This window comes from Pseudopodoces humilis, chromosome 2 (genome assembly GCF_049639895.1).
Source record: "Pseudopodoces humilis isolate 2021_Gansu_Grassland_sample_001 chromosome 2, ASM4963989v1, whole genome shotgun sequence".
Taxonomy (NCBI): Eukaryota; Metazoa; Chordata; class Aves; order Passeriformes; family Paridae; genus Pseudopodoces; species Pseudopodoces humilis.
The window spans coordinates 30,030,645-30,045,028 of record NC_142201.1 but is presented as its reverse complement, the minus strand read 5'-3'; the positions used below and the strand labels follow the sequence as shown (position 1 = coordinate 30,045,028).

General features: G+C 40.6%; 1 protein-coding gene across 1 annotated transcript in view; it reads right to left on the bottom strand.

The window, feature by feature from the left end:
- AFF3 (ALF transcription elongation factor 3) overlaps nt 1–14,384 on the bottom strand; it is a 314,118-nt gene that overhangs the window by 252,100 nt on the left and 47,634 nt on the right. Inside the window, exons 2-3 of the mRNA XM_088051265.1 lie at nt 11,380–11,500; nt 5,267–6,136 (exon numbers count right to left, since the gene is read on the bottom strand). Of these exons, the coding sequence (XP_087907391.1) occupies nt 5,267–6,136; nt 11,380–11,500 (991 nt within the window). The remainder of the gene's footprint in view (nt 1–5,266; nt 6,137–11,379; nt 11,501–14,384) is intronic.

Sequence of the window (14,384 nt, the reverse complement as noted above, 5' to 3'; positions counted from 1 at the left end):
CCAGCCTCTTTGGGCGCATCCTGAAACGGTGCCGGAAGAAGTCTGGACCCTTTTGCTAATGCATTCTATCTCTCCCTCCCTTTTTATCTAAAAGCATCTTTCACTGTGCTTTTATTTTCATTTCTGCCTTTCTGAGCCAGAACTGAACACCCTGGGAAGTAGAGAAGAAAGACTCGAATTCTACTCTTAGTCCTGCAACACTTCAACAAGCTCCATTGCAGCCAGGGGGATGTGGTGTTGTGCCTCCGAGGAAAAGCACTTACTCAGATCCCCTTTAAACCCTTATCCTTCCTCATGAGATACTGTTTCCCCTCTACTGTCCCAGAGATCCAGGTATGTGGTATTTCCAGAGGAAGCATTAACTGATAATGACTGTCTTCCCTATTTAGTTTTCACTGGACCTTTTGTTCTCAAATGAAATGCAGCAGCACATGAACTTACATCTTCAATTTTAAACTGGAATGAAACTGCTTATCATACATGCATCTTCTTCAAATAGACTGACTTGGATCAAATTATCAACACCGAGCCTGAATTGTGAAGTTTTTTCAGGCAGAGGAAAGAGCTGTGGGGTGGTTTTGCTTTCCATTAATATGAGGATAGAGCTAATAGGCAAAAAAAAAATAAAATTGCAGATTCAAGATCTGTGTGTGCCAGATGCTGATAGCTATACATAGCCCCTCAAAGGAGAGTGACTGCAGAGAGTATCTTCCCCAGGCAAACAGGAATTTGCCTAAGAACACTGCCAAAAAAAAAAAAAAAAAAAGCAACTCCAAACTCAACCTTTAATCTATGGTGCATTACTTCAGCTGCAGAAGTTGTGTAAGTGCTCCGTGAAGTGAATAAGAAAGAGTATGTCCTCATGATGACCTTGCCTACATTTCACATGTGTTTCCAAATTTAACAAAAGCAAATTTTCCTTTTTACCATTACACTCAGAGTCATTCTTGAATACAACCTCTTTGCTCCATAACCCTTAAGAGAAGTAAGCAAAGGACAATAGATGAGGCTTCTTCAATGTAATAAAAAGGCAGCATGCAGCCTGTGAGATGAAATTCAAAAACAGAACTTGGATATAAAGAACATGATTTTCCACCCTAGGTTTTTCTTATTGTTTCACTCAAGAACATTTTAAAAAAGAGAGGCACTTGATTTCCCTGCCTCTTTTCCTCTATACCCTGCTATCAAATTTTTCTTCCCTTTTATCCAATACAGTGGGTTTTTACGTACAGCAATATAATTTCTAAGTAGTTCAAAATGTGAAATACTTGTACTTGAGATGACAAGCTATAATCTCTACAGAGCAGTATGATAATTTTGGAATGACCAGGAAGTTTGGTATGGATTCTAATTAACACTGATGAACCTGGCTACTAAAGATTAAATTCCCAAATGAGTAAATGCTACCTTTCTACACACAGGTCTATCCAAATTATTCTCATTAAAACAATTAAAAAAATTTATAAGCTTCAGTCTGTGTCAAGGTATTGAAGGTTTTCCAAAACTGATTAAAAATATAAAATGAGTTATTGAACTGCATTAAAAATCAACCTTTTTCATCTATTGAAAAGTAATGGTCTGTAATTTGTGTTCAGGAGATTTTATTTCCAGTGAATAATAATTGTACTGCAGCCAACTCTGTGCCCTGTTTCTCTGAAAACCTCATGGGATGTACAGGAGAGGGTTTTGTGTCCTGCTGATGACACACTCACACACTTTGTGTTCTCCAGTCCTTACAGAGAAGCTTAAGTTTGTTTCATTATGTGTTTATTTTTCCACTGATGGTTCTTTCAAACTGGTAAACACAAATGGAAGTGCACAGGTATCATAAAATGGTTTGGGTTTGAAGGGACGTTAAAGATAATCTAACTTCAGACCCAGTACTGTGGGCTGAGACACCTTCCACTAGACTGCATTGCTCAAAGCCCCATCCAACCTGGGCTTGAACACTTCCAGAGGTGGGACATCCACAGCTTCTCTGGGCAGCCTTTTCTAGTGTTTCACCACCCTCAGAGTAAAGAATTTCTTCCTGAGATCTAATCTAAATCCACCCTCTTTCAGCTTCAAGTCATCACCTCTTGTTCGATCACTACATGCCCTTGTAAAAAGTCCCAAAGTCCCTTCCCAGCTTTCTTGCAGGCTCCCTTTAGGTCCTGGTGCCCCTAAGGTCTCACTGGACCTTTCTTCTTTCTTCCCTTTCTCCAGGCAAAACAACCCTGAACTCTCCCAGCCTGTCTTCATATGAGAGGTGCTCCAGCCCTGCGATCAGCTCAGCACACACCCTCTGGACTTGCTCCAGCAGATCCACATCCTTCTTGGGTTGGGGGCCCCAGAACTTGTGTTAGATAAACTGATAAGACTCTGGTAAGGAGAAATACCAACTCCTGAGTAAGGGGAGGGATAATCTCAGCAACAACACAGACTGGGTTCTAATTGGCAGGACATGAGCTCTGCAGTGAAGGACCTGGGAGTTCTGGTGGACAGCAAACTGACCAGGAGCCAGGAAGACCTCACAGTGCTGCCTACACGAACCCTAGAGCACAGTGCCTGCCCTACCTAGCCCATCTCAGCCATGCATCTTTTGTTTTAGCAGACAGGTTCATTTCACTACCAGCCCTTGATGCCCTATCTCAAGCCCTCTGCCCCTCTCCTTCTTTCCTGGCTGCTCTTAAGCAGCTTTCTGCCATTCTCATTTCTGTTTCCATGTAGCTTCCAGGCACTCCTGTAGCCTACTTGTCAGCCTGCTTTCCCTCACAATCATCCTGTATGACACCTCTACGCTTCCCACAGCCACTTGGGATACCAGGTCTGTCCTGGCCAACACCTTTAGCCTCACTCTGAGCAAGAGGCCTCATTTTGCCTGTAAATATTCACAGGACCATGGCTGCAAGCAGCTTAAAACATCGGGCCCTAAGAGGGGATGGCAAACATTTGATGTAAAGGAGAAAATTTATGAGTTTAATAGCAGAAGTTTTAAAAAAGGATGGGAATTCTTACACAATTCTACTAGAAGACTTATGATAGAAATAATAGGAATGGAAAAAATATTTTGAAATTAAAGAAGTCCAACTGAAAATCAAAGGGCGGGTAGATTAAGCAACACTGAATAAAAAACCTTCAGTCTTGGTCAGTATTTCTCCCTGTAGCAATACCAGTGGGTTACAAGTTTCAGCTTGTGCCACTTGGGATGGAAAAAGAACAAAGAAAATATCAGGATAAATGAAAAACAGCTGGTCCAGTGTCTTTCATTGATTTTTCAGATCTAAACATTAACTTTCATTTCAGTTTCAAACTCCAGCATCTATAGCACCTACTATTTCTCTTCTTAGAAGTTTGTCCATCATTTTTCATAATAATCTTTTTTAAACCACTAGACACTGCTTTGGGTCCACCTCCTTCAACTTCAGTTGAATGTTTATATTCTGTTATCAAATACTGACTGTTTCATTAATACAGCATCACACAAAATCTGTGAGAAATTGGTGAATATTTTAGTACGTATCTTGCAGTCCACTCTCTCCTACTATAGTTTTCACTGCCATTAGTATCTAAACAAGTTAGTTTAAGGTGATCTCAGCTATGTCTCCTCATCTAGAAACTGCAGTATAAACTTATGCTTATGCAGCAGCACAGATTACATACAGCAAATAAAATCTTTCTTTTCAGAGGTAGACAAATTTGGAATGCAGATGGAAAATTCTGAATTTCAGACAAACAAATGATTGCCTATCAGAACTCCTTTCTATACTAGTCCTTAGAGTATTGCATACATGTAAAGGGGGGAAATTTGAAAGAGTCAGATAATTGCCACAGGCATCCTTAATTCTAACAACACTTCCCATTTGCAGATAGAAGCACAAATCTGAAAGAGGTAATAATAGCTAAATGGATATTACTATCTGCCGTTACCTGATCTATCTGCACAATTACAGCAGTTTGTGAATGCTGTATTTGCTTATAAGATCTGGCTTAAGAGCCTAAAACAACCCCTTTTTAGGAACAACATATCACCTACATGGTGTTTGGAACTGATGGAACTTTCACTTGGAGAAAAATCACAGAAATAATTGCTTCCAGAGAGATTTCTTTCCCAAACCAAACCCAAGGGGAATACAAGAGTCAACTCCATTTCTGAAAAGCAGACATTAAGAGGCCAGAAAACTCCACCAAAAATTAGATTTTTCCTGTCCTTTAACAATGCCAGAAAAAAAATTTAAGATTTAAAACATCTCAAGACACATCACAGCTGCCAAAAAAGAGTAAACAATCATTGCCTCTTGTCTGAGAAAGTCACAATGATTCAGTCAAATAGAGTCCTATAGTCCTATAAATACTATAATTTTTAAAGTCATAGGAGATCTATCAATTTCCACAAGAGATGATGTGACCATCTCTGTACTGGCATACAGGCCTTTGAATACACCCTTGGGAAAAAACCCACCCTTTATTTTGCCAAAACTAATCACTTCCTTCTCATCAAAAAAGACAAAAACAGACAATCACAGTCAAAGTGGTAAAGCAAAGTGTCCTCCTGGCATAAAAGGAATGTGAAATAAATGAATTTACAATAAGTCCAAGCAGACATATTTTATATCTATTGCTGATAAATAAATATTGTCTAAAAGCTTTTCCAGACACTTTCTTGTACTTGGTCGCATGGCCAGATGTATTGGGTCAACCCACTACACCAGATTTCTACAGATGGAAATTTTTTAAGAAGGAAACCTCAGTCTCAGAAATTGGCTTGAAACAAACAGATACTATTAACTAAAAGGAGAGTCTCATAGCTGTATTCTCATCTCTTCTGCAGATTTCATATTGTGTAAGTAATTTATTTAGATTGTAAAATTACTTTGACATTGAGGATGGCAGAACTATTTCTGGCCACATTCACTTCATTTAATCTTTGACAAAGAGAAAGAAATCAATGAAATATGAACAGTAAGAAGCAATACACCTGCCTAGAAAAAAAACCATCCAGGTTTTATAGATGAACACTCAGGAAAGAGTCAGTGAAATAATATACACTATTAGAAAATGTGCTACTGTGGGAAGTATTTGGTCCTGAAGACAATAAGCATTTTGCTGTTGAGGTATCTTTAAATTACTGTGAGGCTGCTATTTGCAATATACTATATCAATGTTACTAAAAAAGTCAACATGCAAACCAGTATGTTAAAAATATCTAAAGAAGCAGGTGCAATAGGATCATCCATCCATCCATCCATGTGTGGGGGTGTGTCATAAGAAATATAAAAACACTTACTTCTGCTTGCTTAGGAATGCTGAACTTGGCAATCTTTGACTTGGTCCTGGCTGAATCAGGCTTGCTGGAAGGCACTCCCCGATATGACTTGGTCGTCTCTGCTGGTAACTTCAGCTTTGGAGATTCATCAGGAGCCTGGTCTTGACCATCCATTGGCCTCACATAAGCTGTTGGCTTCTGCTGACCCAGACTGGGCTTTGAAGCAAGAGAAGGTGGGAAGTTTTGGACACAGTGCCCCCCACCGTGCTTTGCTGGCCTCTCTTGGACTTGAGTTCCTCCTTCTGAGCTACAACTGAGCTTTGCTGGCTGCTGGCCTCTGTTGATGTTGTCTCCTAATGTGGACCTCAGCGAGCTTTGCTGGGCAGTATTGGAGGAGGAGGAGGAAGAGGAGGTGGAAGAGGAGGTGGAAGAGGAGGTGGAAGAGGAGGAAGAAGAGGAGGAAGAAGAGGAGGAGGTGGGACTCGATGCATAGCGTTTTAGTTTCTCCAAATTGGATTTTTGGTTCGCCAGTTTGAAGTCACCCTTGTGTGACTCCAGCGACCGGTGTCCGTGTTTGCTTGCTCTCTGCTGGCCATCTGAAGCGGCATTATGCCCAGCCTTCTGCCAGCCCATCGTGGTACTTTTGCTCTGCTGGGCAGCTAGGGATGCTGGTGTGGAAGAAGTAGTGCTGGAAATAGGAGGAGGAGGTGGTGGTCTCGAGTCTGTGATAAGATGTTCATCAGTCTTGGGGAGAGATGTCTGAGGAACCCCAGGTTTTGGAACCCCAACGAGATGGCTCTGGTTTGACCGGTCAGTTAACAAGTCTTTCATTTCATCATAGTTGCCCAACGTATTCTGGATGCGATTGGAAAGCTCATCCCCCTTGTTAGTCTGCAAAACAAAAATTGAGTGTTCTGCTACAGTCAACATAAGAAAAACAAGATTCCCTGCATGCTTCTGCTGAAATTCTTACTGAAGTAAGACTGTCTTATTCAGCAGCAGCGTTGAGGGATGAAATCGAAAATCCTTATTGTCTCTGAAGACACTTGTCAACATCTTAAATCTACCCTGAACTGGAAAAGCTATAAAGGGCCTTAGAGTATATAAAAAAAGAAATCTATCACTGATATCACGCTGTAGTTAAAGTATATTACCTGGAAACTGGAAAATTTATTATTGCAACTGCACAGAGTGGTTTGGATTAAATCTGACCATGATAAAACTTTTCCTGTAGCCCAATGCAAGCTCTCCTTCAGTCATGAATGAAAACACTGCATTCCCAATTTCTTCCTCTGCCTGCCTAAGTTTTCATAACCATCTGGGAAGCCACACAACATCCCATGCAAGCACTGAATGAATTTGTCAGTCTAAGCCAGCCAAATGCTCTGAGGTGACTTGAAAACAGCTTGTGGGAAATGGGAAAAGTACAGATTATGTCCCTTCTTTGAAAATGCTCTGACAGGGTGCTCATTCCAGGGCACTCTCCTCTTGAAAGAAAAAAAAAAAAAGGGTGAACAGAGCCCTCGCCAAATTCTTCACATTTCTCAGTGCTTGCTGTGCATAGCGGGGGGGGGGGGGAATACAGCCACCCTTCCTCCCCTTTAAGATTAATTACTGTCTTAAAAATGATCCATTTACTTCCTCACTGAAAAGGCAGAAGCTTCACAAAGAAATAAAACAAGAAAATAAAACATACTGGAAAACATTGAAAATTCTTCCTTTAAAAAGCCACTGTAAGCGAAAGGGTGTATCATTAGCATTTTTACAGCAGAGATTTTTTGAACCCTGCCAAGATGCAGGCATGTGATGTCCTTTGCTTTACATTTTCAGAAGATGACAGTAATGAGGCAGTGGAGTTCTCCTTTCTCTTTTCCAGACATGGAGTCTGAATGGGAAAACTCCTATTGGTTTCAGAAGGCCAAGCTTTCATCTCAAGACTCTCTGCTTTAGAGGAAAACAGAAAGAAGGAGAAAGAAGAGAGTAAAGGAAGTGGAGAAGATCCTCTAAAAGTTCCATTTAAAAACACGAAAGATGTGGCAACCACATCTGGAAAACTCTGGAAAACGGGGGTATGTAAGGGAAGGTATTCAAGGAAAACTCCCCAGTTTGGAATCTTTTTTTGGGGGGGTTTCCTAGTAGAAAACCTGAACCCAGGCAAAAACGTACAGTAATTGAGTGCTATGATTTCCACATTCAAACTTTTAGAGGTCTACAGTGGAAGCATTCATATGTCTAACAGTAGAAGCAGTCCTGTTTTGCTTCAAATGTTTCCCCTCAAATTTCAAGGACACTACCTTGTACCTGTAAAATGCATTACACCTAGCTTTCTGATGTTTTTGTTACTGTGCTAACAGAGCTAAATATCTGTATCAGTAATATACACCGAAGGGGGTAGGAAGGGAAGAACATGAAAGTCTCACATCTGGAGCATTACACTGAAAACTTGGAGTAAGATGGCTCAAGGCTCAGCCACTACAGGCTGATCTTCCCTCTGCACATGAGGCTGTTACTGTCACAAAGATAATAACCTGGAAAAAAGTCTGAAGCATTGACTCACAGATAGCAAACCACTTGAAAAAAAAGGTGCTCCTTCACTTAACAGGAATCACATCAATGTCCTAAAGAAGAGGAAACTATTAATGAGGCTAATGATATGGGAGGCATCGCATACATCTGAAAAGAAAGAAGGCTCGAGATACACTCATATGTCTCCTGAAGTCAATGAAATAATTTCTACACTTGAGCATCTCCTTGGCCAGCAGAATTGTGTTCCAGAACAAATAGGAAAATTTCCTTTTACCCAGTGCATCTCTTTATGCTTCACTGGATCATCCACCTTGTGTAGACAGCTTGTAGAGAAGTGTTTTTTCAGCTTCCCTCAATGACACAAAATCTGCTGTTGGGCCTGTACTCATTATTATTCATCCAGAGTGTTTCTTTCCCTGCCAGGAGCACGGCAACAATGACCACCAAATGGAATGGGGCCCCTGACACCCACTTGTGTGGTGTCATCTTGTGAGGACAGGTCTCCACCTGTCTGCCTCTAGCTCCATGGACATAAACAAATTGGTGCGCAGGTTTGGCCCTTAAGATGTCCAGCTTCCCTAAAAGAAGGTCTGTTTTTTTCTGATGGCTGCTCTGTGGATGAAAGGAAACAAAAGACTAATTACAGATTATATGTAGACCATCAACAGCTCAGAGAAGTCATCAGGCTTTCTTCTACATGGATGTGATGTGAAGGTCACACATCGACATCTTGTATTGAGAGATCCCAGATAGCCACAAGAATAACTGCAGCAAACTGGTATCATGGCATATGCTGACAACTAGTCTGTGCTGTTTATTCCTTCAAGATGCACTGGGGACAGCTTCAGGTGAGATTTTGCATTGAGCTGATCTCATACAGGGGAGTTCACCTACATCCTCTTGGGAACATGATGGGATCTAAGGTAACTTGTTATGAGCTTTAGTTTGTCCTATTATCTTCTCTGAAATATTGCTGGCCTTATTTAAGTATTCCCACAGGGAAAACATGATCACAAAATGTGTAAGGAGAAAAAGCATTCTGTGCAAACATGTCTGACTTATGGTGCTCCGATATTCTTCTGCAATGCAAGACAAATCCAAGCAGTTGAAGATGGTAACATATAGCACTTCTAAAAATAAACCTGATGGCTGCATGGAAGGCCATCAGAATTTTTACTTCACTAAAAATACTTACATAGTTAATGGGGCAAGATATTCTGTCCAGAAAATATCCAGAACTAATTTCCTGCTTTTCCACTCCCCTGTAAAAGAGATTTTATGTAAAAGATACTGGATTTCCTGTAATCCTTCATAGAGGGTTGCTATGGATACTTTGAACAGGATAAGGGGCAACCTGAAGAGTCAGGATTTTTGAGAAAATTCAATGTTACAGTAGGAGTGATACATGTCAAGGTGAGAGAGGACATAAGATTTAAGAGATTTCCGGTTTGCCTTTGATTTTCAGATATGGTCTTCTGAATGGCATATCCTTTGGCTTTAGCTCGTGTTTCTCAAGCTGCACAGAGGAATACTGAATTTAATCAGAGCTTGCAGTGAATATCTGTTATAACTTCATTCCCCTCTGGAAACCCCTAGAAGGTGAACATGATCTTTAAAGGGACTACAAGTGGGTTTCAGTTCTGCTTTTGCAGAAAGGTTTCCTCTTTTGCAGTTAGGCTCTCTCCACAGTAAGATCAAAATGCCCAAGCCACAGCTTTTTACCCCCCACACTGAAGATTCACAAAAGCTTGGCTGAGTTCAGAGAGCCCAATGGTCCATTGCCAGTGTATACATGACATTCAGAGTATGCCACTGATAGAAGTTTTGATGTTCAATACTATCAGAATGACTGATCACCCCAAGCAACTCTGTCACACTAACACAGCCGTGAGTTATACTGCTGTCCTGGGCTTTGCCTTTCCTCATGTTTCCTTGACAAAGTTAGCAGCAGGATGCATTTCTGCAGCACCCTCTTTACATGTTTGTTCAAAATAGGGACACTGTGTTTAAAGGTAAGAAGCAGGAATGGAGCCATTATTCTGGCTGCCTCATAGGATTATCCACTCAGTATCCTTTTCGCTTCTAGAGACAGCAATGATTTTTCAGCCACTCCTATTAAAGCTGATGGAATTATAATGTGGTTGCACAGAGGTGCCTTCTGACATCCTAATTCAGACACTACTGATGTGTCCATGGCACATCACGTCTGTGTCATGACAAGCAGTACACTGGCACAGAAGTAATAATGGAAGTGACAGAACTTCTGTAAGTGATTTGAGCTTCAGTATCACCAACTTGAGGCACCACAGACAAAATAGTACTGGGGACCCAGCAAAAGGCCAAGTTCTTTTTGTGTGTGGCCTATTTGACTGGACCAAATGGAAAATCCTTAAGTCTTCACTGGAGCATAGCCCTTAAGAGATGCCAAGACAGAGCTGACTTAGGCTTTCCAGTCCTTCTTCCATGGATTATCCCTTGACTGCTGTCATGGTATTTTCAAGTATGTCATTGAGGAGTTCAAGACATTTGACATGGTTTCTAAATGTCTTTGTAATGAATCTGAAATCCAGGCAGCTGGAGGTCAGCTGCAAGGCAGACAGAGCTGTGTTCCTTCAAGGAACATGGTTTGAAAATGGTAGATCTTTCTTTTTTATTAGGGACTAAATACAAGCAACAATCTGGAAGAAGGGCAAGCTAAAAGCTGACCCTGGAGCACAAGAATTAAAACACAAGCATGGAAGTCAAAGCAGAAGCCAAGTGCCAGTCCCAAATAGGTTTCCTGGAAAGAGGCACTAAAGCACCCTAAGCACCAAGGGCAAGTGATGCTGCATAGAGGGAAAGGCTTCACAATGTGGTAGCTATTACAGTAACTTGGACATTTCTGGAAAGGAACAGCAGAAAATACATGATGATGGTTTGATACATACAGGCAGTCATTGGTTAAACTGAGGGAGAGGAGCAGCCCTCACGGGACACTGCTCTCTGGTCCTGTTCACCATTTTCAAGCTTCTACAGAGGGTAGAAGGCCCTGCTTGACCTTCTAACAGGGAGTGATGGAAGACAGTTGTGCCTCATCAAACTGCTGTTATCATGAGGAACAACACAGCGAGTTGAGACTCCTAAGCTACTTCTGCCTTTGGTGGAGGAGAAACATGTATAGCAGACAAATTTTCTTATTATGTTGGTAATCCTTATAGGGGAAAAAAAGGTATTTCAGTACATTAACCTTGACCAGGGCACAATGTTCACAGTATTGCTTAACTTTCACACTCTTGTCTTACACAATTGTTTTCTTCTAAGTATTGCAAAAACAGGTTACCATCACCTTCACCTCCTAGTTTTAATTCTATCTCAAATATTGCTGGGATATTTCTAGTTCATTGCACTCTTGTGTGCTGCTGAACACTAGAAGAAGCTTTTTACACATACATAAATATAAATATATATAAAATCCAACCCTCAGTGAATCATGCATGTTCTCCGTGAATTTTGGGAAGCTAGCACTGGTGGGAGGGTGATGAAACCTGGACAGTGCCTTCTGTAGGCTACATTTTTGTACTGTGGAATAAATAAATAAACAAAGATTGACCCAGCTGGGAAGCATCTACCTTGTAGGGTTCACTGAAGAGGGAATAGCTTGTGTTAAATGTGCCATTGTCCTGCTGGGCCTCCTGATTTCTCCTTTCCCATTCTTTCCTTCGCAGCACGTTTCTATCTGGCTCATACACACTGGAGTTAGAGGGAAAAAAAAAAAAGAGAGAAATTGTTTTTTTAGTGTTAAAAATTAGAGGGCAACATATAAACCAGCATGCATTTAAAAGTTAAGAACTCTGTTTTGCAGACAGATGGCAAAAATAAGCACAAACATGAATCAGTTTCAGCCAGTTCAAGTAGGCTGGAGAGGTTCAGGTCTCCGGGAGTGCTGGCGCTTTCTTCACACAGAGAATAGATAATTAAATTCTTACAGAAAAATAAAAAAGAAATCACATGGCAGGATCTAGTCTGCACAGAACTTCTCTGCTTGAAACAAGACAAAGGAAATATCTAAGCAACTTTGACAAAGACTAGAAGTTCTCTTAAGGCAGATGGTAATTACATCTGTGAGTAAATAGAAATTATGAACATGTTCCCACTTATGACATATCCTCTGAGTGTTGTATGAAAATGCTCCTTTTTCACATGGATGTGTTTCTGTAGTGATTCTTCATTAACTAGCTCCCTAAAGAGCTGTTAAAACTATATGCTGTAGTGGTTTCCACAGTTAGGTTGCTTCTTCTGATCTCTGCTAATCAGCCAAGTCGTGAAACTACTACTGAAACAATTCCTCTTTCTGATGGATTTGACACTATCACAACCACAGAACATGAATAAATGAACAGTGGCACAACAGTTTATGTACAGCCAGTAGGGTGTAGCTGGAGAGAGAATAAAATCAAGTGCACTACACAACAGCAGTAATTTTTAGCAATTAACAACTTTAGCTCCAATATAAACATTCAGAATAAAAATTAACTTTTTTTTTTTTTTTCAGAATTCTAGCTTAATACACGACAACATAAACCACAGAATTCTTATTCTGAATTTCTACAGAACACCACCTTTCAGGTTTACACATTTCAGTTGATAATGTTTTATGCTCCTCACAAAGGAAGCCAACATGTCTAACGAAGTTCACATGTTATTTCAGGACAATGTGACAAGTATGCTGATTCCTATTTTGCTTAGCTCAGCTAATGATTTTCTTCTGGCACAGTAAATCTGTAAAGCAGGAATATATATTAATGTCATGTAAGTGCACCATGTGTTAATAAGATAAACACTGTCTTGCTAACCAGCTTCCCAGTTAGCAAAACATATGTTGCATTGGCTACCCACGTGATGGTACCTAGTATGCCTCAGGCTAGGCAGTCAAAAGGCCAACAGCTATCTGATTCTAACTCCAGACCTGAGAGAGCTGAAAATACACAGGATATGTTAGATGCTATTAGTATTTAAAAACAATGCCTCAACAGTCACTAAATGAACAGGGAATCTTCTGTTTGCTTGTTGATGCTGCTAACTGGAACTGGACTGCAGAGGAGCCTTCTGATGGGTCAGAGGGCAGATGCCAGGGGCCGAGCACAGCTCTCAGACACAGGGGATCATTGTGAAACAGCGTTTCAGTACAGCAGGTTGAAGACAGCACCCAAACACCACATTACAATCACAGGTGGTTGAGGGTTTTTGGGTTTTTATCCCACACTATTCATGAGCAATGCATGTTATTCACGCCAACACCTTCTCCTTGAAAAGCAGGTAATGAGGAGGCAATCATAGCAACGGAGTTTTGGGCATGGAAAATGCCTTCCTCCAGAAAGAAGGGGATGGTGAAGGCTTCCCCATGGGTTCCTGGGAGTGAGATCACCTGCTGCACATGCTGCTAAGACCAGAGGCAGAGCACTTGTCATTGACTGCTGTGAGAGCAGAGGTCTTCATTGTGCCATGGAGCCTACTCCTATCAGCTCAGCCAGTTAACAAGCACCTGCATCTAAACCAGACTTTCTGCCACGTTTAATAACTGTTGCTAGGTTGGCTTTTTCTGGAGTTTTAAGAGATCAGGTTATAACTTCATCCTCAGCTACATGTCCCCATCCAGCATCTCTTGACTCTGTGAGATGCTTTGCATTTGTACTCTAGCCTGCAGTCAAATAGAGATGAACAGCTTCCCTGAGATTAATTATAATACTGGTCTCTACCCAATTTCTAGGAAGTAAACAAGTACAACATTCTTCACTAGGCCTCACACTAATTTAAAAATTCACTGGTGTGATACTCCTAAAGTGGGAGAACATTTTTATCCCTTTATTGGACAGATATATTTGATGAAGACATACAAGTCATCAGGTCTCTGAACCCCATTCTCAAATGAGTTCACTGCTGGCAATGCAATGCACAACCTGCAGTAATTCAGAATGATTATGCAAATGTCAGAACCGTGTGACAATGCCTAATTCACCATCTATAAGCAGTAAGTTAGGAAAAGCTACAAGTTGAGAGTTGTGTTCCTTTGGTAATACCAGATGGCAAAATGTCTAGCATTTGCAAAGCTGCTCCTTATTTGCATGAACATTGCAGCAATCACATTTTCTTGAACGTATGTCACCAAATGTATTTATTTGTTTTGGTTCAAGGAGAATACTGCCAACTGCTATAATTGCCTTTATTGCAAACACTTCAGTTAATGGAAAATGATTCTTTTTAATAGATTTCTTCTTTATTTTTTTTTTAATTTGCAATTTAAAACAATCCCAGAGGTACCTTTTAATGGTTTAACGTGTGTCTTGTTTCAATAGCTAAGCCATGAAGAACAAGCTCATGAAAACCTCATGGTTTTTTCCTCATCGGGGCATGTGTACATATGTGAGCAATACATAAATATATATGTGTAGTATGCATGCTCAGTTTTGTAAGACCTGGCACCAAAGAACATGCAAACGTTCACCTCTCAAAACTCAGTGCCATTTATATTTATTTCATACAGGTCAAATTCCAAAAGGTTGAATTTAAACCGTTTTTAAATGGTATACTGCTATTTTTCAAAAAGTTGCATCTGTTTCAAATTCATGCTTAAAGG